Below are 26495 nucleotides of genomic sequence, written 5' to 3' on the forward strand. Positions count from 1 at the left end.
TTTTTCATATTGGCAAAAGCCCCTCCTAGTTGAATTTGTGAGTCCATCCCTACTTGAAAAAGTATCTGTCCAAGCTTATGGGGCAAAGTTCCCTCTGTAGCAGTCTCCACAAGGGTTAACATGTCGCAATACAATCATGTGCCAAGATGATTAAGACTTTATTTAATAAGTATTATTTAGGACGTTCGCTTGGTCTTGGGAAACAGAATGCCCCCTTGATACACAAATTATTTATGAAGAGTTGTATTTGAAAACCATATTCTTAAAAGGGAATAAATATACTTCTCTTTCCCATTCACCTATGAGTTCAAACTGTCCCTGTTGGTCTCCACAGCCACCTTTGTTTATGCCATAACAGGATTTTGGTTATATCTTTTCTGTTTTGGGTCTCTTAATCACGAACCATTCCATTTCATCAGCACTCTGGTTCTTTGGAATATAATGGCTCATACGTTTGGTCGAATCTCGTTTGCAGCGAATCGTACTTCTGTGCTTACAAATCCGTATCCTAACTTTGCGAGTCTTCATACCGATATATCTTAGTTTGCACGGACACTGGATCTTGTAAATTACATTTTTTCTATTGCTAGTGTCTGAAGACAAAACCACTGGAGCCTGGTGGTTGATTTCAACAAGCCCTTTGTGATTCCGGGGACCTGAGCGAGGATCACTGAGTAAGAAGATGAGCTTCCTCCTGATGAGAAATCGGAGGGGGTATTAGGTTTTTGGGCAAAATATTGAATTGAATAGAGATCAACTTTTTCATTGGAAAAATTCTTTAGGTCCTTCTGAAATTTGGTGATTTTTTTGTTTAAATGATTTTGTTGAGTGAGAAGCTCTTTGAGCTCTGCTGTAATCCTGTTGGTCTCTGATAATTTCTTCTTGTAAGCGAGTGTGGTGGGCCTGGATTTTAAATTGTTTTCACTGGTTTTTATTTGAGCTAATAGGGCTTCTTTTAGTTGTTAGGCTGTCTTGATTATAAGGACTAGCCAGTCATATGTGCATCTCCATGCAATCATTGACCAATCTCTCCTGAATTCCTATATATCCAGGAAGATACGTGGTTCGTTGGTAACAACTAGGCCATTAGAGGCTGCATTACTAGGTAAATATTCACTCATCATAGCCCCATGTAGAACAGTTTTCACCTGACTGCTTTTTAGTGTCCCAGTCTCCTAAATGCGACATGGATTGAGCCAGCGTTGCATCTCCTAGTAAGGATGGGGCTGATAAAATAGCAAGTACTTATCATCAAAAGGTGGTCTATGATGAAGCATGACACTAAGGCCCTCATTACGACCCTGGCGGTCTACTGACCTACTACCTCTGTGGTCTGAATGCTAGTTTTCCTCCACAGGCAAGCAGCGCTCCCCTAGGGATTAAGACCCCGCGCTCCCTCAGCAGTAATCCTGCCATGTAAAGGCTGGCGGAGACGGGGTGTAGGGTGTTCTGGGGGGCCCATGCACTTGGCATGAGCATTGCAGGGCCTCCCCTGGCCAGCCCTGTAGCAAAGTTCACTGTCTGCTTTGCGACGTGTGCTCGTGCACCCTACGCACTACAGCATTGCTGCCAGCTCTGTTACGAGCCGGCGGCAGTGCTATGTCTTTTTCCGCTGGGCCAGCGGGTGGAAACTGTTCCCGCCCACTGACCTAGCAGGATACTCTTAATGGGGGCCAGCTGCCTCACTGGCGGCAAACTACCTGTCGGGACTTCGGCAGGCGTCCTTTTCTGTCCGCCAAAGTCATAATGACCTCCCTAAGTGTGTGAGACCACCTCTTCCATAAAGGAACTTTTCCTGTTATTCCTATCTATAGAGGAATACTTGGGGAAACCATTAACATATCCCATCTGGGGTTAAGCTTGAATTGAGCACACCCCTTTGTGGGTTCTGTTTTGTTGGGTTGAGCCTTAAATATAGGTACCCACCATAATTCAGTTCCCCGCCTCCGCACCTTTGGTGTGCACTGATTAACTTTCAGGAGGACGTGTGGAGGATTATGTTCCTCTCCCCTCACTTTGTGAAATGCTGCTCTATTCTAACATTTATTATGATCCATGAAAATCCTACGATGCATAAGAAATGTTCACATGTAGCTTTGGTCCTATCCTGCATCTTATGCATATTTATTGACGTCCTAAATTACCTACTTTCCTGTATCTCTTTTTGCCTGTCATAGGGAATGAAAGTAAAGAGTTCCTTCTCTTTTCAACTCAACATATCCTCCAATATAAACTGACTGAAGTGGCTTTAATAGGCTTTAGGCCTCAGTTAAATATATATTTGACATAAGGTATTCCTGGGACTCCCATAATGACTTAACTGAGATGTCTACGGTGCAGAACCTGTAGTACTAGTTACTATTTTTTATGTTATGTGCAAGATGTTCTTTTACATTCAGGACTGAGCCTGTTGTCTGATGACTTTGGCCACCTAGGATTTTGTACTAATACGTTTATAACCAATGGCTTTTTTGATTTGTTTGGCTTCTGCATCAGTGGCTTCAGTCGGGATGCACCTAAGCAAGTTGAAGTCGCTGCTGTATAGATTCCAGTAGTTAATGGACAAAAATAAAAAGAATTACCCTAAACACGTCACTCAAATCAAGTGCCAGCAGCTGATGATTTCAGGGTGCCAATTACTTTTTCAGATTCAGTGGCAGTTGGTGATTTAGTAAGCGGTTTTCAGTTAGAAACACAGTCAAAAAGTAATTGAGTCCAGCTGGTGGCAGACGTTTCAAAAAGGCCTGACATAAAGGTTTACCTGCATATTTTGGAGGATCTGTTTGGATTGCCAAACTTATGGCACTATATTTCAAAAGCAGCAGTTTTGACAGGACCACCTGCAGAATGGAGCACACAAAGCGGACTTGAAAATGACACAATTTCCACTCTGAGCTAAACTTTTGGGATCAAATGCAACTTAAAATTACATGATCATAGGTTCCTCAATTGGGGATTGGCTCCAGCCAATGAGACCAGACACCGCACCATGGGTTTGACTATTACAAGCATTTGGGCCTATTAAAAACTGGAAAGCAGTCTGAGGGTGTAGAGGGTCGAGACAATGCGTACATACTAGTCATGTTGCATGAAAGTATCTGTGGTTTCATTGCCTATATGATGATGGAGTTTAATGTGCTAGGGCTTTTCCTCTCCTTGTAGGTTCAGTCCAGGTTTAGGTTACCATATGTCACAGCAGCAAAGGTCATCATGAACCTAGGTATGGTTCCAGCCTGAGTAAGAGCAACCACCAACAAAATGTCAGTTCTTGTCAGTGATGAGAAGGATCTCCGTGAAGTCCAGGCTTTAAATTTGCTGGCTTGATGGGGGCATGATTTATCCTTCTTTGGTGTTAGTGTGAATTCAGATTTCACTAAAGCTCTGCTTTGATAAAATTCAGTTTTTATTCTACCACTTTGGGAGGAGTACATCTTCCTTTTCTGCGCCTATTTTTGTAGGATTCGTGAAGCAAGGAGCCAAAGTAATATCCCTGTCAGCAGACCGCTATTGTTGGGCAACAGGCAGATACACAGGATGAGGTAGCTTGGTTGCGCACTAGCAGGGAAGCATACACCAAGCAGTGGAATGCTGTAGAGGTTAGCATTTTGGCCAAATTGTACCTACCGAATTAATGTGCAAGTTTTAAGTTTCATTATGGTAGTTAAATTCTTTTGTCTACAGTTATATTTACATACTAAAGTGTGGAGACGTCCTTCATGAAAGATGGTCTCAGTGTACTGAGTTCTTGGCTGTGGCTTCCTTGTTATGCCTGATCTGCTGGCTCCAGCTCACTCCGAGGCAGCAGAATCTGCCTTAACCTATATCTGAACATCTGCACCATCACAGGGTTCTTTTGACATATTGCTGTTCAGCGTGCTGCTGATAGAGGTCTGGGCATCCCTCCCCTCTTCAGTGAGGCCTCACATGCTCAATTCTGTTAAAGGCCCTTCCTCGTCCCCTGTAATCGCAGCCCAGTTGTCCTTCACAACTAGGGACCAAATGCCAGAATCTGGAATGCTGAACCTGAGATTTTCAAAGTATGTAGTGATGTAACTGGAGCAGTGTGAGTCAGTTTGAGTCCTAGGGTGGCAGAGAGAAGTAGATAGGAAGGCGAATGGGGACATTTGAGGCATACAAATCTTGGCATTGGGTTATTTGAGATACCATTTGAGTCAGCATCTTTCAATACATACAACGGTCATGAAGATTCATAAAACAAGCTCTTTTCAGGAGAGTTTGAATGGCAATAGCACCCATAGCAAGACATGTCTGCACCTCATGAGGAGACCCTGTTAGAGCTGTATGCCACAGAAGACTGCATCAAACCCAGGGATTTCTGGGAGTATGGCTATGTCCGGTCATTGGCCCAAGTAATCAGTGTACGTTTTTCATCCATTCTCTCTGATTGCAACAGATCCGCAAATGTTTAGGTCATCTGACTTCACGATGATCCTCAATGTCTGTGCTGAACTTTTTAGAGGATCTGTTGTTTGGCTTTTTTTTGTAACTGCAAACTACCTTGTGGAATGGAAACAATGTCCCGGAGCAGAGGCTAGACACTCTACTTAACCTGTCAGCCAGGTATCTGAAATTCTTCAACACAAGCATCTAGATAATTTCAAATTATTGCATACAGGTATGTAAGAACAGTGTCTCTCCTGTATTGGATAAAGTGTCCAGCAAAATACAGAAACTGTCTGCCTAGAGGGCCAAACATTCCCCCATGCTTCTGCTTATGGGATGCATGGTGTTTAATTCAGTCCTAAAAACATATTGTAAATAGTTGAACCTATTATGGAGTTCCACTGAGAACATCCCAGTGGAATATCTCATCAGAAAGTTACCAAATGAGCCATTCTAACCAAACACCCAGTGGTCCTGAGTGAGGAAGAATTTTAACTTTGACAATTATTGCGAGTTGAAGGATAACCATATTAAGTAAAGCCAGTCTTTTTGAAGAACTGACTGCCAGTCAGCCTCTCTGCCTACAAGTGTTGAACATGCAGGAATTAATATCCTAATGCATTATATTGTTGCAGGGCATTTTCAGTGCAGCTAATGTGCACCTGTCCCAAGAAATATCTTCTGATGAATTCTTCTAATCACAGATTGCTTACCTTGTGAATATTCCTAAAACATCAGACTGGAGCTGGAAAACTTTAACATTTTATTCCTGCCTGCCTGTAGATGGCATAGTGTGGCTATGCATAGACATCGTTCTGCTTCTCAAATGATGACTTAGCCATATATAAGCACCACCCATGCATGCAGATCTCTGTTCCTTTGCTTCTACACCTTAGATGTGGATCTGGAGCTCTGCAGCTTTCATCTTTGTAAAGATTTAAACCTTCTAGGGATTGTCACAAGCAAATGTCTGTGACTCATCCCTGCTGTGTTTGCCTCTGTTATTTGGGATAGGTAGACAACTCAAGGACCTATGATAACTCTGCAGAGATTAATCTTATGGCCATGCTAAACCATGAGCTTAAGTGCTATGAGTCAAAACGCCAGAAGACTCCACACCTTCACCGGTTGAAGTTTAGAGTAAGGTGCCATTCTCACTCCTTGAGTCATTTGAACTAATCTCCAGAGAAGGCATGAGCACGTCACCGTGCCTTCCTGTCTCACTTCTGATTTTCTGGGACCTTCAGCTAATTTGCAGTCAATTTGAGGCCTCTACAGAAGCCATGATGTGCTTTTCTTGCTTGCTTCTGGCTCATTCTGACATATCTTTGCGCCCCAAAGATCCGTAGGATCCTTAGCTCATGCTTCTGCCAGCATGTTCACCCGTGGCACTATGTGCCCCTGAAATCCACATTCTGCACCAGCTTTAGTGCCTACTTCAGTCCCGGTTGCAGAATGTGTGCTGGTTCCTGCAACCTCAGTGACTGCACACAGTAGGCCAAGAGTTTTCAGTTTGCGGTGCTCCATTTTCGGCTCCCAGGTTGTGAACCACTCGATGGAATCTTTACACACCATGGGTGGTCTTAGCTGCAAACGCCTAACAAATCACGAATCGCAGTTACACTGGGAGGTGGCTCGGGAAGCATTCCAGCAATGGGGAGAACTCTGGCTTGAACTCTTCATAGCCACTGAGAACTGGTTTTGTTAACACACTTTGCATGCTGGAGTTCCCACCAAGGCTCTCTTGGAGACTCTCTCTCCTCCTAGGGTAGAGCTTTGGAACTCATGTATGTCTTCCCACCTCTACCCATCCTGGCTAAAGATTAGCATCGACTTTGCCCATGTCATTCTAGAGGCTCCGGATTGGGTCAGGAGAGTGTGGTACATGGAACGTCTGGGCATGAGCATCTGTCCTTTGATCAAGCAGCTGCTTCATGATCTGCTGTTGATGCAGCATGGCATACTCCTGCACAGTCTGCACCTGCATGAGAGGAACGTGAGCGGCGACAGTTGATTCCAATGGAACTCTTTCCTGAGGTAGTTGATGTTATTTTGGCAGCAAGTTGCTCTTCCTCAGGTGAGTGGCAGACCGTGGAAAAGTTAATGCTTTGGTGTGGCAGATGTCAGATAGACCAGCGCCAAGCCAAACTGTGTGTGCTCTTTCTGAACCCACTCACAGATGTTCACAACACTTAATTACTCCAGTATTGGAACTTTCATAGATTCACATGCTTGAATCATTCCCCGTCGTCGAGATGGGAGTCCCCGGTATAATTTACACAAGTAATGTGAAGACATATTAACAAAGAAAAAAGGCCCTAGGCCTCTTCAATTTAAGTCTATCAGAGTCATTTTGTGAAAAGGACCAAACTTGAGCCTCCACCAATCAGGCGACAGCACCCTCCAGAACCCTCCTGAGAGAAGCACCAGCCCTCAGATTTTCTACTGCATGTCGTGCTAGGGAGTCTCCTCAGAGCTCTGCTCAGTCTTAACACCTTTTTTCAACTATTTTCTCTCAGAGAAACTGATCTAACTTGATTTGTCAGCTATTTTTCAACTATGTCTGACAAGGAGAAGAAGGGTCTCTTCAGAGGCTGCAAGACTTGTGGAAAGAAAAGGCTTCATTGTGAAGACCCTCACCAAGACTGCATTTACTGCCTGTACCCAGATCATTCAGCTAAAGGCCATTCTTCCAGTTCAGAGAGGCACAGGAAGTCTTCATCTGTACCACCATCTGTGCCTTTTAAGAAGCCATCCCCTGTAACTGGGGAAAAAAAAGCTTTGTTGACGGTACCGTCGGTGAGTGCTTTTCCGGCGATGACATCTACTTCTGGGTTTCCACCGTCGATGGCTCCGCCGGCGACATTGTCGACAAGGACAGGTACTCCACCGTCGACGAGAACTGCAGCGACGACATCAGCGTCGACGTCTATACATCGTCATCTGCACTGATGTCCGTGTCAGCCCTACCGTCGACGGTAGACTCGTCGGCAAGACTTTCTTCTATTAAAATCGCTGTGCGTCCAGCGTCTACGTCACAGTCCATGACAATGTCTATTTATACGTCGTCGACGACACCGTCTACGAGAGAAAAACCTCTAAAAAGTGTGGAAAAGCCAACTCATACATCACCTAGTAAGGTGTCCTCCCTTGTTCCAGTACATCTTTTGGAGGGAGACGAAGACTCCGATGATGAGGGGCCATTTGGAACAGCCCACAGTCCATCCCAATTGAATGTAAAGTACCAGGAAGAGGCGGACTATGAAGAGGCCTATGACCCCCAACTTTATTCAGAACAACAACAATACCAACAATACCAACCGGGAGCATTTATTCCTTCCTCCCTACTAACTGACCTCAGAGCGATGTTGGTTGATTACAACAGGATGTTTCCCCCTCAAGGAGAACTACCTCCCCCATCGCCCATTTCTGGCGTTTCTACTCCACACCAGAGGCCAACGTCCTTGCATCTCACGAATGTGGCCGCTCCGGATATGACGCTTCCTCATGACACCAACATCTCAGAAGGGGATCAGGAAGAAGGGGAGCTCCTGGACACTCACTCAGAGTGGGACGAATACATCATCCCTGCTCCTCTTTCTCCTTCTCAATCGAACGTGGAATCCCCACCAGAAGACATTGGAGGGTTTCACAATCTTCTAGAGAGCAGCCAAACGTTTTGCCTTACCAATGCCTACTAAGCAAATAGACTGTTTTCTTTACGATTTTAAGGAGCCTTTTTCAGAAGTCTGCGCTCTATCCCGATGGTAAACTACCTCTGGGAAGAGGGCCTTAAGGTCATGAATAATCCGGCTACAGTTACGGCAGTACTGCCGCGTCTGGATAAGAAATACAAAGCACCTGACGATGCACCAACATGCTTAACGGGACACCCTCCTCCGGATTCAGTGGTAGCTCAGGCAGCACAAAGAAGATCTAAGAATCCTTCTGCCCCGATTTCCGCACCCCCAGATAAAGAGGGTAGACGGCTAGATAACATAGGGAAAAGGTTTTCTTCTATGGCTAGCCTAGTAGTTAGAGCTGCCAACTCTTTGGCTATTCTGGCTAGGTTTGACAGACCGCTTTGGGCGGACATTGCACCTTATATTACTCAACTGCCGGAAGATGCGAGATCAGAGGCAACTAAAACGATATAAGAGGGTCAACGCACGTCTGCAGAGCTTATAGACTGTGCAATGGATATAGCAACCACTGCTTTTCGACAACTCGCCGGTGCAGCGGTGCTAAGAAGGCAAGGCTGGCTTAAAGCCACCTCTTTTAGTCCAGAAGTACAAAATAAAATCTTGGACTTACCTTTTGATGGCCAGGCGTTATTTGGGAAACATGTTGATGACGCCCTACAATCCATCAAATCGGACACGGACACAGCAAGGTCATTAGGGACCCTGCAATATTGAAAATCTTCCTTTCGTTCTAGAGGGCGTGGCCAACCCTCATACAGAGGTGGATATCAACAACACAGGTATTCCGCCTATCCTTCCTCTTCCCAGAAATATCGTCCATACTTCTCAGAAAGGCAGCTGCCACAACCGGCCTATGGTAGACCTGGCGGCTGTGGATGTTCAACCCGTCCGGCCAAAGATTCGGCTTGTAGAACCTGATGCTTTCGAGGCTCCGGCTACGTCCAGTTCTCCTCCTGTCATTCTGGGCGGGAGGATATCTCTATTCCTCAAACAGTGGCAAACCATTACTTCAGACAAGTGGGTCCTACAATTAGTGAAAAGGGGCCATACTTTAGAATTTATCCAGATACCTCCCTCCAACCCCCCTCAGGACTCCTTCAAGATACCCTCAACAACTCAAAAAGGAGATCGAAAAAATGCTTCTCAAAGGAGCTATAGTGAAGGTGCCTCGGGGCCCAACGAGGAACAGGATTTTATTCCAGGTTCTTCCTCATTCGGAAAAAGTGGAAGGATTGGAGGCCGATCCTCGATTTAAGGGAACTAAATGTCTACTTAAAGAAGCAATCGTTCCGGATGATCAGCTTGCAAGACGTCCTCCTGCATCTCAATCAGGGAGATTTCATGTCTTCACTAGACCTGAAAGACGCATACTTCCACATACCCATCCACTCTGCCCACAGACAATACTTGAGATTCACCGTAGCCGGCAGCCATTTTCAATACTGTGTCCTTCCTTTCGGACTGAAATCAGCCCCAAGAATATTTACCAAGTGTCTAGCACCAGTCGCAGCCTTTCTCAGAAGGAGAAAGCACCAAGTTTTTCCATACTTGGACGATTGGTTGATAAAGGCAAAGACTTACGCAGGAACGCGCAAGTCAACGAAAAAAGTGCGTTTCCTTACTAACCAATCTCTGATTCACCGTCAACTGGGAGAAGTCCAACCCTCTACCAGCACGCAATATTACCTTTCTAGGAGCAAGACTAGACACAGGATCCACCATGGCATGTCCCACGTTAGAGAGGCAACAAAGATTACAGACTCTAGCAAGTTCCATACAGAGAAGAGGAAAGGTTACTGTCCGTCTGTTCAAGTTGCTGTTGGGCATGATGTCTTCATGCATACCTCTGGTCCCTCTGTCGGCTAAAGATGCGCCTCTTACTAGAGCAACTAAATCGTCAATGGCTCCAAGTATCAGGCACTTTCGAGGACCAGATACAAATAACTCCGATAATGCTCAGAGCTCTGAGATGGTGGTCTCAAAGCCATCATCTATCAATCGGCCTTTCGTTTCTACAGCACCCAGCCCCGTGGACCATAACAACGGATGCATCACTGGAAGGCTGGGGAGCTGTGTTACAGGATCTGCAAATAAGTGGCAAATGGCCACCGCATCTGGCATCAATGCATATCAATTGGCTAGAGCTCAGAGCAGTGCACCTACCCTTACAGGCGTTTCTTCCCAAGATCTCAGGATCGCAAGTGGTCATAAGGACGGACAACACCACTACGATGCATTGCCTCAACAAACAAGGAGGCACAAGAACTCTCACTCTCTCCAGGGAAGCCCAAGCAATCTGGAACTGGGCCTCGCAGCAAAACATCACACTAGCAGCGGTACACTTGCCTGGAATAAACAAGACAGCGGATGCACTCAGCAGGCAGAAATCTGACTGCCATGAGTGGGAGCTAGACCAGACAGTACTGAACCATATTTTTTGCCTGTGGGGAACACCAACGGTAGACCTGTTTGCGGACAAAAACAACGCCAAATGCCGGTTCTTCGCAAGTTTTCGAGTCAAGAGATCGAGAGACTCCTCCCCTTTCGGCTCCATTGCGCATGGGCGTCGACTCCATCTTAGATTGTTTTCTTTCCGCCATCGGGTTCGGACGTGTTCCTCTACGCTCCGTGTTTCGGTTCGGAAAGTTAGTTAGATATCGGAAAAATTTGACGGTATTGTTTGCGTTCGTTATCGGGTTAGTTATCACAGATCGACACCGAATTTTGAAGAGCTCCGGTGGCCCTTCGGGGTTTCGATTCCCCGGCGGGGCATGGTCGGCCTGACCACGTGCGTCTACAAGACTAATCGAACGGACCCCATTCCGCTTCTGCCCCGAATGCCACAACAAGTATCCTTGTACAGATCAACATTTGGTCTGTAATTTGTGTTTGTCTCCCGAACACAGAGGATACCTGTGAGGCCTGTCGAGTGTTTCGGTCGAGGAAAACGCTGAGGGACCGGAGAGTGAGAAGACTTCAAATGGTGTCGGCGCCGTCAGGACACCAAGACTTAGAGGAAGAAGAAACCTTCTCCATTGCTGACTCGGACGAAGCCGAAACAGAACAGATGCTGAAAACCGTGAGTAAAACAGCCCCGGCCAAAACTCACGTAAAAATCATGAAGGCCCAGGGGACGCCACCGCCAGCAGGCCATGGCTTAACCCAAAAAATCGTGACCGTCCATCTGCACAGAAAAAGGGCACACATGTTTAGAAGTCATCCGACTCCGGTCGAGATACCGTCATGGAAAAGACTCGGCCGAGACGCCGGGTCAGAACAATCTTGACATCGAGATACCGGCACCAAGATGACTTGGCACCGAGAGATCGGAACACCGAATCACAAAAAAGTGGCTTCGGAGCTGAAAAAGACGGTGGAAAAGGTTTCCATCCCGAAACATCCGGCTTCGGAGCCGAAAACAAGTTCCTACACCGAGGAGCAAGGGCTTTCCAAACAAATGCAAAGCCATAAGTTCGGATAAGAGCTAGAAGCAGGGGAGCCAGATTATACACAGAGAAGGCTCCATATCCAAAAGGAGACAGGGAAGATAAGAACTCTCCTTCCTATAAGGATGAAAAGGAAACTGGCTTTCCAAGAGAAGGATAAACCATCACAAGCAAAGGTGGCAAAACAAGTAACTCCGCCACCATCACCTCAACGCTCACCGCAATCATCACCAATCGCTAGTCCACCTATGGTGCAGTCTCCAACACACACAAGCATGAGCCAAGATGACCCAGATGCATGGGATCTTTTTGATGCGCCTGTGTCAGATAACAGTCCTGACTGTTACCCAGCAAGACCATAACCACCTGAAGACAGTACTGCTTACACGCAGGTGGTGTCCAGAGCAGCTGCTTTTCACAACGTGACACTGCACGCTGAACCTATCGACGAAGACTTTTTTTATTTAATACTCTGTCGTCCACACATAGTCAGTACCAGAGTCTTCCAGTGCTACTGGGAATGTTGAAACACGCAAAGCAAATATTTCAAGAACCCGTTAGAGGCAGGGCCATTACTCCTAGGGTGGAGAAAAAGTACAAGCCTCCACTGTAAGGAAATGCCTCCTTGGCATGGTAACCCTCTGACGTTTTGCCTTTGCTGATGCTAAGTTTTGATTTGAAAGTGTGCTGAGGCCTGCTAATCAGGCCCCCAGCACCAGTGTTCTTTCCCTAACCTGTACTTTTGTTTTCACAATTGGCACACCCTGGCATCCAGGTAAGTCCCTTGTAACTGGTACCCCTGGTACCAAGGGCCCTGATGCCAGGGAAGGTCTCTAAGGGATGCAGCATGTCTTATGCCACCCTGGGGACCCCTCACTCAGCCCAGACACACTGCTTGCCAGCTTGTGTGTGCTGGTGGGGACAAAACGAGTAAGTCGACATGGCACTCCCCTCAGGGTGCCATGCCAACCTCACACTGCCTATGCAGTATAGATAAGTCACCCCTCTAGCAGGCCTTACAGCCCTAAGGCAGGGTGCACTATACCATAGGTGAGGGCACAAGTGCATGAGCACTGTGCCCCTAGAGTGTCTAAGCAAAACCTTAGACATTGTAAGTGCAGGGTAGCCATAAGAGTATATGGTCTGGGAGTCTGTCAAACACTAACTCCACATCACCATAATGGCTACACTGAAAACTGTGAAGTTTGTTATCAAACTTCTCAGCACAATATATGCACACTGATGCCAGTGTACATTTTATTGTAACGTGCCCCCTGAAACCTTAACCAACTACCCGTGTAGGCTGACTGGTTTTAGCAGCCTGCCACACTCGAGACATGTTGCTGGCCACATGGGGAGAGTGCCTTTGTCACTCTGTGGCTAGTAACAAAGCCTGTACTGGGTGGAGGTGCTTCTCACCTCCCCCTGCAGGAACTGTAACAGCTGGCGGTGAGACTCAAAGGCTCACCCCCTTTGTTACAGCACCACAGGGCACTCCAGCTAGTGGAGTTGCCCGCCCCCTCCGGCCGCGGCCCAACTTTTGGCGGAAAGGCCGGAGGAGATCGTGAGAATAACAAGGAGTCACTGGCCAGTCAGGACAGCCCCTAAGGTGTCCTGAGCTGAGGTGACTCTAACTTTTAGAAATCCTCCATCTTGCAGATGGAGGATTCCCCCAATAGGGATAGGAATGTGACCCCCTCCCCTTGGGAGGAGGCTCAAAGAGGGTGTACCCACCCTCCGAGCTAGTAGCCATTGGCTACTAACCCCCCAGACCTAAACACGCCCTTAAATTTAGTATTTAAGGGCTCCCCAGAACCTAGGAACTCCGATTCCTGCAACCTAAGAAGAAGAGGACTGCTAAGCTGAAAAACCCTGCAGAGAATACTGAGAAACCAACTGCTTTGGCCCCAGCTCTACCGGCCTGTCCCCCCCACCCCCTTCTGAAGACACTGCTCCAGCTACGCTTTCCCCAGGGACCAGCGACCTCTGAATCCTCAGAGGACTGCCCTGCTCTAAAAGGACCAAGAACTCCTGAGGACAGCGGCTCTGTTCACCCAAGACTGCAACTTTGTTTCAAAAGGAGCAACTTTAAAACAACTGCGTTTCCCGCCAGAAGCGTGAGACTTGCTACTCTGCACCCGACGTTCCCGGCTCGACTTGTGGAGAACAAACACTTCAGGGAGGACTCCCCGGCGACTGCGACAGAGTGAGTAGCCAGAGTTGCCCCCCCCAGAGCCCTCACAGCGACGCCTGCAGAGGGAATCCCGAGGCTCCCCCTGACCCCGACTGCCTGTTCCTCAGATCCCGACGCCTGGAAAAGACTCTGCACCCGCAGCCCCCAGGACCTGAAGGATCTGAACTCCAGTGCAGGAGTGACCCCCAGGAGGCCCTCTCCCTTGCCCAGGTGGTAGCTACCCCGAGGAGCCCCCCCCCTTGCCTGCCTGCATCGCTGAAGAGACCCCTTGTTCTCCCATTGATTCCTATTACAAACCCGACGTGTGTTTGCGCACTGCACCCGGCCGCCCCCCGTGCGGGCCCTACAAAACCCCCCTGGTCTGCCCTCCGAAGACACGGGTACTTACCTGCTGGCAGACTGGAACCGGGACACCCCCTTCTCCATTGAAGCCTATGCGTTTTGGGCACCACTTTGACCTCTGCACCTGACTGGCCCTGAGCTGCTGGTGTGGTAACTTTGGGGTTGCTCTGAACCCCCAACGGTGGGCTACGTTGGACCCAAACTTGAACCCCGTAAGTGGTTTACTTACCTGCAAAAACTAACTCTTACTCCCCCCAGGAACTGTTGAAAATTGCACTGTCTAGTTTTAAAATAGCTATATGTGATTTATATGAAAACTGTGTGTGCTATTTTGATTATTCAAAGTTCCTAAAGTACCTACCTGCAATATCATTTGAAGTATTACATGTAAAATTTGAACCTGTGGTTCTTAAAATAAACTAAGAAAATATATTTTTCTATACAAAAACCTATTGGCCTGGAATTGTCTTTGAGTGTGTGTTCCTCATTTATTGCCTGTGTGTGTACAACAAATGCATAACACTACTCCTTTGATAAGCCTACTGCTCGACCACACTACCACAAAATAGAGCATTAGTATTATCTCTTTTTGCCACTATCTTACCTCTAAGGGGAACCCTTGGACTTTGTGCATACTATTCCTTACTTTGAAATAGTGCATACAGAGCCAACTTCCTACATCCACCAACAGACCCTATGTACATAACGCAACAACTGACACCGGACTCAGTAGTAGTTGGCGCAGCACGTAAAAGGGCAAATTCACACACCTCTGGAGATGCACCACCACACGACAAAGAAAGTCGCAAGTTCGACGCAGCGCGAAAAAGTGGCAGCACAAGCAGCCAATCAATGGCGCATTGCAAATTCACAGGGTTTGCTGTCCAGATATGATAGAGCCCACTGGGATGAAATGCAACACTTTATTGAACATCTGCCAAAGAATTCCAGAAACGTGCACAACAGGTGGTAGAAGAGGGCCAAAGTATCTCAAATAACCAGATACGTTCAGCAATGGACGCAGCAGACACAGCTGCAAGAACTGTAAATACAGCGGTGACAATTCGGAGACATGCATGGCTGCGCACCTCAGGATTCAAGCCCGAAATCCAACAGGCTGTGCTTAATGTTTCTTTTAATGGACCGTAGTTGTTTGGGCCGGAAGTGGACAATGCTATTGAGAAGTTGAAAAAAGATACAGATACGGCCAAGGCCATGGGCGCGCTCTACTTCCCACAGAGCAGAGGCACTTTTAGGAAGACACAATTTAGAGGGGGGTTTTGGGGTCAAACCACAGAACCCTCAACTTCACAAACCAGGCCCACATACCAGAGCCAGTATCAGAGAGGAGGCTTTCAGGGACAATACAGAGGGGGACAGTTCCCTAAGACTAGAGGAAAGTTCCAAAGTCCCAAGACCCCTCAAAACAAGCAGTGACTTCTGTGTCACAAATCCGTAACACCAGTGGCGGGGGGGGGGGACTAACAGATTTTTACCAAAATTGGGAGGAAATAACAATGGCCATCATCCAACATGGCTATTGCATAGAATTCCTACAATTACCACCAAATGCCAAAAACACACAACATGTCCAAACAACACATGGATCTATTACAGATAGAAGTCCAAGCGTTGTTACAAAAAGATGAAATAGAAGTAGTACCCAATCATCAAAAAAGGACAGGGGTTTACTCCCTGTACTTTCTCATACCCAAAAAGGACAAAACTCTAAGACCTATATTAGATCTCAGAACACTAAATCTTTACATCAAATCAGATCACTTTCACATGGTGACACTTCAAGACGTAATCCCTTTGCTCAAACAACAAGACTACATGACGACATTAGATCTCAAAGATGCGTACTTCCATATACCCATACATCCTTCACACAGGAAATACCTAAGGTTTGTAATCCAAGGAGTACATTACCAGTTCAAAGTGTTACAATTCGGAATAACAACAGCACCAAGGGTATTTACAAAATGCCTTGCAGTAGTAGCGGCACATATCAGAAGACAGCACATACACGTATTCCTGTATCTAGACGATTGGTTAATCGAGACCAATACGCAGGAACGGCGTCTTCAACACACAAAATAGGTCATAGAAACCCTTCACAAACTTGGGTTCTCACTGAACTATCAAAAATCACACTTACAGCCGTGTCAAATACAACAATACTTGGGATCAACAATAAACACAAAAAAAGGGATTGCCACTCCAAGTCCACAAAGGGTACAAGCATTCCAAAACGTAATACAAAGCATGCACCCAAACCAAAGGTTCCAGGTAAAATTAGTGATGAAACTACTAGGCATGATGTCCTCATGCATAGCCATTGTCCCAAACGCAAGATTACACATGTGGCTCTTACAACAGTGCCTAGCAACACAATGGTCACAAGCACAGGGTCAACTTCAAGATCTAGTGTTGATAGACCGCCAAACATACACCTCGCTTCAATGGTGGAATCCTATAAATTTAAACCAAGGGCGGCCTTTCCAAGACCCAGTGCCTCAATACGTGATCACAATAGATGCTTCCATGGTAGGGTGGGGAGCACACCTCAACCAACACAGCATCCAGGGACAATGGGACACTCAACAGAAACAACTTCATATAAATCAGTTAGAACTACTAGCAGTGTTTCTAGCGTTGAAAGCATTTCAACCATTAATAGCCCACAAACACATTCTTGTCAAAACAGACAACATGACAACAATGTATTACCTAAACAAACAGGGAGGGACACACTCGACACAGTTGTGTCTCTTAGCACAAAAGAGTTGGCATTGGGCGATTCACAATCACATTCGCCTAATAGCGCAATACATACCAGGAATTAAAAACCAGTTAGCCGACAATCTCAGTTGGGATCACCAACAGATCCACGAATGGGAAATTCATCCCCAGATACTACAAACTTACTTCCAAAGCTGGGGAACACCGCATATAGACTTATTCGCAACAAAAGAAAACGCAAAATGCCAAAACTTTGCATCCAGGTACCCACAGCCTCACTCCAAGGGCAATGCGTTATGGATGAGTTGGTCAGGGATATTTGCTTACGCTTTTCCCCCTCTCCCACTCCTTCCGTATCTGGTAAACAAATTGAGTCAAAACAAACTCAAACTAATACTAATAGCACCAACTTGGGCACAACAACCTTGGTACACAACACTACTAGACCTGTCAATAGTGCCTCATATCAAACTGCCAAACAGACCAGATCTTTTAACTCAACACAAACGACAGATCAGGCACCCGAATCCAGCATCGCTCAATCTAGCAATCTGGCTCCTGAAGTCTTAGAATTCGGACATCTAGACCTTACACAAGAATGCATGGAGGTCATCAAACAGGCTAGAAAACCTACTACAAGACATTGCTACGCAAATAAGTGGAAAAGATTTGTTTATTACTGCCATAATAATCAAATCCAACCATTACACGCATCTGCAAAAAATATTGTAAGCTTCCTACTACACTTACAAAAGTCTAAGTTAGCTTTTTCATCCATTAAAATACATCTCACAGCAATTTCGGCCTATCTGCAAATTACACATTCAACTTCACTATTTAGAATCCCAGTCATAAAAGCATTTATGGAGGGTCTAAAAAGGATTATTCCACCAAGAACACCACCAGTTCCTTTGTGGAACCTCAATTTTGTATTAACACGACTCATGGGTCCACCATTTGAACCCATGCACTCTTGTGAGATGCAATACTTAACCTGGAGAGTAGCCTTCCTAATAGCTATCACATCTCTCAGAAGAGTAAGTGAAATACAAGTCTTTACCATACAAGAACCCTTTATACAAATACACAAACATAAAGTAGTTCTACGCACAAATCCCAAATTTTTTCCAAAAGTCATATCACCGTTCCACTTAAATCAAACAGTGGAACTCCCAGTGTTCTTTCCAGAACCAGATTCTGTAGCTGAAAGAGCATTACATACATTAGACATAAAAAGAGCACTAATGTACTACATTGATAGAACCAAACAAGTTCACAAAACAATTGTTTGTAGCTTTCCAAAAACCTCATGCAGGGAATCCAATATCCAAACAAGGCATTGCCAGATGGATAGTTAAATGTATTCAAACCTGTTATATGAAAGCAAAGAGAGAACTGCCTATTACACCAAAGGCACACTCCTCTAGAAAGAAAGGTGCCACCATGGCCTTTCTAGGAAATATACCAATGACAGAAATCTGTAAGGCAGCCACATGATCTACGCCTCATACATTTACTAAACATTACTGCGTGGATGTGTTAACAACACAACAAGCCACAGTAGGACAAGCAGTATTAAGAACATTATTTCAAACAACTTCAACTCCTACAGGCTAAACCACCGCTTTTGGGGAGATAACTGCTTACTAGTCTATGCACAGCATGTGTATCTGCAGCTACACATGCCATCGAACGGAAAATGTCACTTACCCAGTGTACATCTGTTCATGGCATGAGACGCTGCAGATTCACATGCGTCCTCCCACCTCCCCGGGAGCCTGTAGTCGTTATAAGTTGATAAAAAAATTGAACTTGTACATTTGTAAATTTGTAAATATATCACTTTTAGTCACATTATGTACATCCATACTTACTCCATTGCATGGGCACTATTACTATATACACAACTCCTACCTCACCCTCTGCGGGGAAAACAATCTAAGATGGAGTCGACGCCCATGTGCAATGGAGCCGAAAGGGGAGGAGTCCCTCGATCTCGTGACTCGAAAAGACTTCCTCGTAGAAAAACAACTTGTAACACTCCGAGCCCAACACTAGATGGCGGGATATGCACAGCATGTGAATCTGCAGCGTCTCATGCCACGAACAGATGTACACTGGGTAAGTGACATTTTCCATATATATATATATATATATATATATATATACACACACACACACACACACACACACACACACACACACACACACACACACACACACGGCGATAATTAGGTTTTGTGTATCAAAGTGTTTTCCATCAAAGATGTTATCATATTACAATGTGCATAGGTACTGCTCTCTACTCTGATTCAAGCATGTGAATCTATGAAAGTTCCAATAATGGAGTAAGAAAATAAGTTACTTACCTGTAACCGTAGTTCTCCAGTATTGGAATCTTTCATAGATTCACATGCGACCCACCCACCTCCCCGGAGAAGCTCACTTCACCTCTTTCTTTCTCTCTCTCTTTTTACTATATTGTACGTTCTTGTGCTTGGAAAATCTGAGGTGCTGGAGCTTCTCTCAGGAGGGTTCTGGAGGGTGCTGTCGCCTGATTATGGAGGCTCAAGTTTGGTCCTTTTCACAAAATGACTCTGATAGACTGTTAAATTGAAGAGGCCTAGGGCCTTTTTTCTTTGTTAATATGTCTTCACATTACTTGTGTAAATTATACCGGGGACTCCCATCTCGACGACGGGGAATGATTCAAGCATGTGAATGTATGAAAGATTCCAATACTGGAGAACTACAGTTACAGGTAAGTAACTTATTTTCTGACTGATAGCAAAAATCGTTCAATCATTGTGTCAGCGAGTTTAGGGCACTTTGTCCAGCTGCTTTTAATACGTTTTTCCAGACCAGATGGTGTGAACTTGAGCTGCTTTCCTGCTCAAATTGACTGTTTCATTTCGGGCAGGCTAGATCACCCCCCCTTCTGACATTCCTTGCCCTACCTCATCCTTTAAAAAAGGAGGAAGTTTGATTGATTGGATCCCACAGGAACCCTCTGTTTTAACATTGATTGCACCAGAGACCACTGTGTGGGCAATAGATTTTGGGGTTTCTCAGGTGCAAACAAAGGCAGGGCACTGCAGAAAAGAACTTCCCATAGGCAGATAGTATTTTGCATTAAAATCTGTGCACTAGCTAAGAAGCACTCAGCAAAAGGTAATGGGCTCATTCCACTTTAGCCAAGGCTGCCACTATTGCGTTGACAGAGTGCCTGTTCTGCATATGCCTCCGGCTGCTGCTTTGGTGTCATTGCACATGTTGACGAAGCACAACTTTCTTTGATAGTCAGGGCCATAGATATGGGCTTTTTACGAAGACTGAATTGTAGGAGTCCTCGGTTTCAGCCATTCCGTAGACCTGCCGCCTTGGGAGGTACTACTTTGGTATATATTCAAGATGAGGGATCTGCGGTTAGAATTATCCATCTGAAGAACAAGTTATCTTTAGTAACTCTCTTGTGTATACTCTTTCAATCCATAGATTCCCCCTCATCCTCCCGCCTCTCCATACTGTGGAATGGACTTTTCAATCTAGAGAGGTCCCAGTCTAGATATAAGCCTAACTGGTCATACCAGTTTGCTGATGGGTTCTCCATCTAAGTGCACTGACAATCCTGGGAAAGAAACTGACCTTGGCTCTTATATGCAACTCTGTTCATTATATCTGGAGCAGAAAAAAGTCAGCGTGGACCCCAAATACCCCCACGCAGGAGTATGGGTGTACTGCTTTACAATGTTATGGATCCAGTCTGACATCCGAGGAATGTTCACCCGGTGAGGAATCTGTTTTTAAGTAGAGTATCCTCCAGAAGAAGTATTACTAAAGGCACGTAACCTGTTCATCAAATCACCAAGACAGAGGACTTCAGTTTAGTTTCTTCGTCATGTGTAACTACTACAAAATCTGAAAACCGAGTGAGCAAAGGATAGCCCAGATACCCCTTTTGCATTCACTCCCTGCGTGAAACCGCTATCAAAGACACTAAATTAACAATAGCTTTGACTTGGGAACTCAGTGCAAAAAGCATTTGCATAATGGCATCTCAAGATAGTGATGGGTCTTTCAAACAATGCACAGAGTATGGTACTTTTATACCTTTTTTGTTTTTTAGTGCTTTTTAACCTTTTACATTGTGCAGCTCAGAATTTGTGGTACTTATTTACTCGTCATTTAACTCCAGAATGAAAGGCTTGTAATTGTTGGAACCATAATTCAAACGCTTGTCTTTCTTGGACTCGTTCTTGATTTTTAGCTAACATGGTGTCTGAATTACACACACACATCTGTAAGGTTGGCTAGCTTTTCTCCAAAATACATCAACTTCGGCAGCGCAAGCTTCCCATGCATGGAAGAGCCTCAAATACTAAATTCTAAGAATTTCAGACAGCTTATTGCTTTTGGGTACTGCTGAAGAAAATTTACTTTTAAAAATTAATTTTCTAAATAGGTTGTGTAACATATCTATATGTGGTATCAAAAAAGCTGTGATGCAGTGCGACGGAGCTCTTGCTACAGAGAGGAGCTGCTATTTGGAGTTGTGTGCTCACTATTTGTGCCCATTGTAGATTAGTTTCTGTGTGAGAGCTGAGTGCACAGCCAAGAGGTCCCTTCAGAATTGGCTTGCCGAAGCCAGCCTGTTAACATATTCTAGTGGTAAGCAATATTGAGAATTCTTTTCTCCGGTTGAGACTCTTTTTAGAGTAGCCCTTACAGATGAAGGAAAAGTTGCTTAAAGTAGTAATAGTGCAAAAGCGGGGCTTCTCCAGAGTTACAACTGACTGCGTGTTCTTCCCTCATCTGGGTTTTTACTGCAAATTTGATTTCTGAAAAACGTGGATTGTAAAGTGGATCATTTGTTACTCCTGCAGTGACTTTCACTTACCTTAGATACAAAATGTAGGGGTCAGTCACCTGTTTAACTGATAATTCGATTAGGACTTGTCTTATGCTTTACAATTTTTAAGCTAGATTTTCACAACCTAGACCGTGAAAAGTGTTCATTTGTGGAATAAATGATCAGGTTCACAGTCTAGCTTTATGGCTTGTAATTATGCAAAGGTTATGAATGGGAGGAAGGTACCCTTTTTGTTGAGTTAAACTACACAGAAGTAACTTTTTTCTCTCAGTTCCTTAGGTTTGCCCACACAGATCATGTTATGTAATGGTTTCAAGAGTGTGCACCTTAGTTGTATGCCACTTTTTGGTACAAAATACAGACATTAGAAGTTTTAAGTAATTCCTTTGGTATGACTGTGCAATATTGTAGTGGTTTACAAGCTGTATATTGGTCTTCACTTTAAATATTTTATAGCTCCTTATTGATCCTAGTTAGTTCTGATAACAGCAGAAGTGCTGGTCCACATGGACTATAATGTAGCTCTTGCTGCACAAACCTCAGTTACAACTGAGGTACAAAAGGATTTGGTTAAGGAATATAGTTATAGACGGGCTCCAGTGAAAGACATACAAACTGCTGGTTACACAACCTACTAGTTGAAGTAAGGAAAGCATTTCATTGTGGAGAAATACATGTTCAGCGGTTTAAGACTACTGTACTAACTTCTGTTTCACTCTACAGGTAAATGGGAAGTCGAGGAAATGAAGGATTCCAGGCTCCCAGGAGACAAAGGGCTCGTACTGGTGACACGTGCAAAACATCATGCGATCTCCAGCAAACTGAAGAAACCCTTTGTCTTTGACAGCAAGTCGCTAATTGTGCAGTAAGAAACACATCTTGCTATAAAAGGGTAGTGAAGGGGGATTAAAAATAGTAAATTTTTCATGGTATTTTTATTGATGATAAAACCTGACTATCTGTGCTGTTCTTGAACACTTACAGCAAAAGCACTGAAAGTAATTATAATAACATTATCTAAGGGCAACATAATCATTTAACTCTAAATACACATCTTTTAATAGCACCTGTGTAACATTGCATTATGCCTTTAATATAGCCATTGACATTCTTAGACATAAAAAGTAACACATTTACACCACACACTTGGGCCCAAAGTGGTAACACCAATTAGAGTGCCGCTGTCCACAAACAGGTTCTGTTCTGCACCTTGTCAGGGTTATGACTTGTTACATAAATGTAGCTATAATACAACTACTCCCTCAGTTCATTTTTCTCCTCTGTCTTGGAAGAATGAACGTAAAGTTCTGTGGTATATCTAGTTTTGCATCTACTTTTTCCAATAACCATATGTTAGATGGCATGTGTAGCTGCAGATACACATGCTGTGCACATCCCTCCATCTGGTGTCGGGCTCGGAGTGTTACAAGTTGTTTTTCTTCGAAGAAGTCTTTTCGAGTCACAAGACCGAGGGACTCCTCCCATTTCGACTCCATTGCGCATGGGCGTCGCCTCCATCTTAGATTGTTTTTTTTCCGCCATAGGGTTCGGACGTGTTCCTTTTTGCTCCGTGTTTCGGGTCGGAAAGTTAGTTAGAATCTCGGAAAAAAACGTCAGTATTGTTTGCGTTCGGTATCGGGTTAGTTACAACAGATCGACACCGAATTTAGAAGAGTTCCGGTGGCCCTTCGGGTTTTTTTTCGATTCCCCCGTCGGGGCCTGGTCGGCCCGGCCACGTGTGAATTCAAGGCTGATGGAACGGACCCCATTCCGCTTCTGTCCAAAATGCCATAACAAGTATCCGTATACGGATCAGCATCTGGTCTGTAACTTGTGCTTGTCCCCAGAGCACAAGAAAGATACTTGTGAGGCCTGTCGAGCGTTTCGGTCCAGAAAGACATTAAGAGACCGAAGAGCCAGAAGACTGCAGATGGCGTCGACGCCGACAGAACAAGAGCATTTCGAGGAAGAAGAGGAAGCTTTCTCTATCCAAGAGTCGGACTCGGAAGAGCTCGAGGCCGAAGAAACGCCGAAAACCGTGAGTAAGACGTCGAAACATAAGACTCACGAGAAGTCAACAAAAGCCAACAGGCCATGGCTTAACCCAAACAAGCGGTGACCGAGCCAAGGCACCGAAAAAGGGCACGCTGGTGTCGAAGTCATCCGACTCCGGTCGAGATACCGCCACACAGCAATCTCGGACCCGAGACATCGGCTCTGAGAAATTTCGGCACCGTCACAGCGGCACCGAACAAATTCGGCATCGAGACACAACCACGCCGAAAATTACAAAGGTTTCTTCGGAGCCTAAAAAGACCTCCGAAAAAGTTTTGGTTCCGAAACATCCAGCATCGGAGCCGAAAACAGGTTCCTATACAGAGGAACAAGGATTGGCCTCCCAAATGAAAAAACATAGATTTGGAGAGGAACTTCAAGCTGTAGAGCCAGACTATACTCAAAGGAGGCTCCACATTCATCAAGACACAGGGAAGATAACCACTCTTCCTCCAATTAAAATAAAAAGAAAACTTGCCTTTCACGAAAAGGACAAGGAGCCACAAGCAAAGGTGGCAAAGAAAACAACTCCACCACCTTCTCCACCACCATCAGTGCACACATCACCAGTAGCAACTCCTCCACTGATGAACTCCCCGACTCATACTGCCATGAGTCAAGATGATCCCGATGCATGGGACCTTTACGATGCTCCAGTATCAGACAACAGCCCAGACTCGTACCCTGCCAGGCCGTCCCCTCCTGAGGACAGTACATCTTACACACAGGTGATCGCAAGGGCAGCTACTTTCCATAACGTCACCTTGCATTCAGAACCAATTGAGGATGACTTCTTGTTTAACACGCTAACCTCCACTCCTAGCCAGTACCAAAGACTACCTATGCTCCCAGGAATGCTAAAACATTCAAAACAAATCTTTCAAGATCCTGTTAAAGGCCGAGCCATAACTCCAAGAGTGGAGAAAAAATACAAGCCACCGCCAACAGATCCTGTTTATATTACAACGCAGTTAACTCCAGACTCAGTAGTTGTCGGGGCACCTCGTAAGAGAGCAAACTCTCATACCTCGGGAGACGCACCAGCTCCAGACAAAGAGTCGCAAATTTGATGCTGCGGGCAAAAGGGTTGCAGCACAAGCGGCAAACCAATGGCGCATTGCCAATTCACAAGCGCTTTTGGCAAGATATGACAGTGCTCACTGGGATGAGATGCAACATTTGATAGAACACTTACCCAAGGAGTTCCAAAAAAGAGCACAACAAGTGGTGGAAGAAGGACAAAGTATCTCTAATAATCAGATACGGTCTTCAATGGATGCAGCAGATACGGCTGCAAGGACAGTAAATACTGCAATAACAATAAGAAGGCACGCATGGCTCCGCACGTCAGGTTTCAAGCCAGAAATTCAACAAGCCGTGCTAAATATGCCATTTAATGAACAGCAGTTGTTTGGGCCGGAAGTCGACACTGCTATTGAGAAACTCAAGAAGGACACTGATACGGCAAAAGCCATGGGCGCACTCTACTCCCCGCAGAGCAGAGGCACCTTTCGCAAAACACCTTTTAGGGGAGGGTTTTGAGGACAACCTACAGAAACCACAACATCACAAACAAGGCCCACTTACCAAAGCCAATATCAGCGGGGAAGTTTTCGGGGGCAATATAGAGGGGGACAATTCCAAAGAGGTAGAGGAAAATTTCAAAGCCCCAAAAGTCCTCAAAATAAGCAGTCACTCACAAGTCACCCATCCCCATCACATAACACCTGTGGGGGGAAGATTAAGCCAATTTTACAAACATTGGGAGGAGATAACAACAGATACTTGGGTACTAGCAATTATCCAGTATGGTTATTGCATATAATTACGAGAATTCCCTCCAACAGTCCCACCGAAAACACACAGAATGTCGAAACAACATATAAATCTTCTAGGATTAGAAGTTCAAGCATTGCTCCAAAAAGAGGCAATAGAATTAGTACCAAAACAAGAACTAAACACAGGAGTTTACTCACTGTACTTTCTAATACCCCAAAAAGACAAAACTCTAAGACCTATACTAGATCTCAGAATTTTAAATACATACATACATCAAATCAGACCACTTTCACATGGTTACATTACAAGAAGTAATCCCACTGCTCAAACAACAAGACTACATGACAACACTGGATCTAAAGGATGCATATTTCCATATACCAATACATCCTTCACACAGAAAGTACCTAAGGTTTGTATTCCAAGGAATACATTACCAATTCAAAGTGTTGCCATTCGGAATAACAACTGCGCCAAGAGTTTTTACAAAATGTCTAGCAGTAGTAGCTGCACATATCAGAAGGCAGCAAATACATGTGTTCCCGTACCTAGACGATTGGTTAATCAAAACCAACACGCAAAAACAGTGTTCACGACACACAAATTACATCATAGAAACCCTACACAAACTAGGTTTCTCAATCAATTACTCAAAGTCACACCTTCTGCCGTGTCAAACACAGCAATACCTAGGAGCAACAATCAACACAGTCAAAGGGATTGCCACTCCAAGTCCACAAAGAGTCCAAACATTCCAAAATGTAATACAAGCCATGTATCCAAACCAGAAGATACAGGTCAAATTAGTAATGAAACTCCTAGGCATGATGTCCTCATGCATAGCCATTGTCCCAAACGCAAGGTTGCACATGCGGCCCTTACAACAGTGCCTAGCATCACAGTGGTCACAAGCACAGGGTCAACTTCTAGATCTGGTGTTGATAGACCGCCAAACA

At 45.0% G+C, this 26495-nt stretch overlaps 1 protein-coding gene across 1 annotated transcript in view; it reads left to right on the forward strand.

The window, feature by feature from the left end:
* CANX (calnexin) overlaps positions 1-26495 on the forward strand; it is a 439945-nt gene that overhangs the window by 108713 nt on the left and 304737 nt on the right. Inside the window, exon 5 of the mRNA XM_069199501.1 lies at positions 22429-22570. Coding sequence (XP_069055602.1) covers positions 22429-22570 — 142 coding nt within the window. The remainder of the gene's footprint in view (positions 1-22428; positions 22571-26495) is intronic.

This window comes from Pleurodeles waltl, chromosome 7, assembly GCF_031143425.1.
Source record: "Pleurodeles waltl isolate 20211129_DDA chromosome 7, aPleWal1.hap1.20221129, whole genome shotgun sequence".
NCBI lineage: Eukaryota > Metazoa > Chordata > Amphibia > Caudata > Salamandridae > Pleurodeles > Pleurodeles waltl.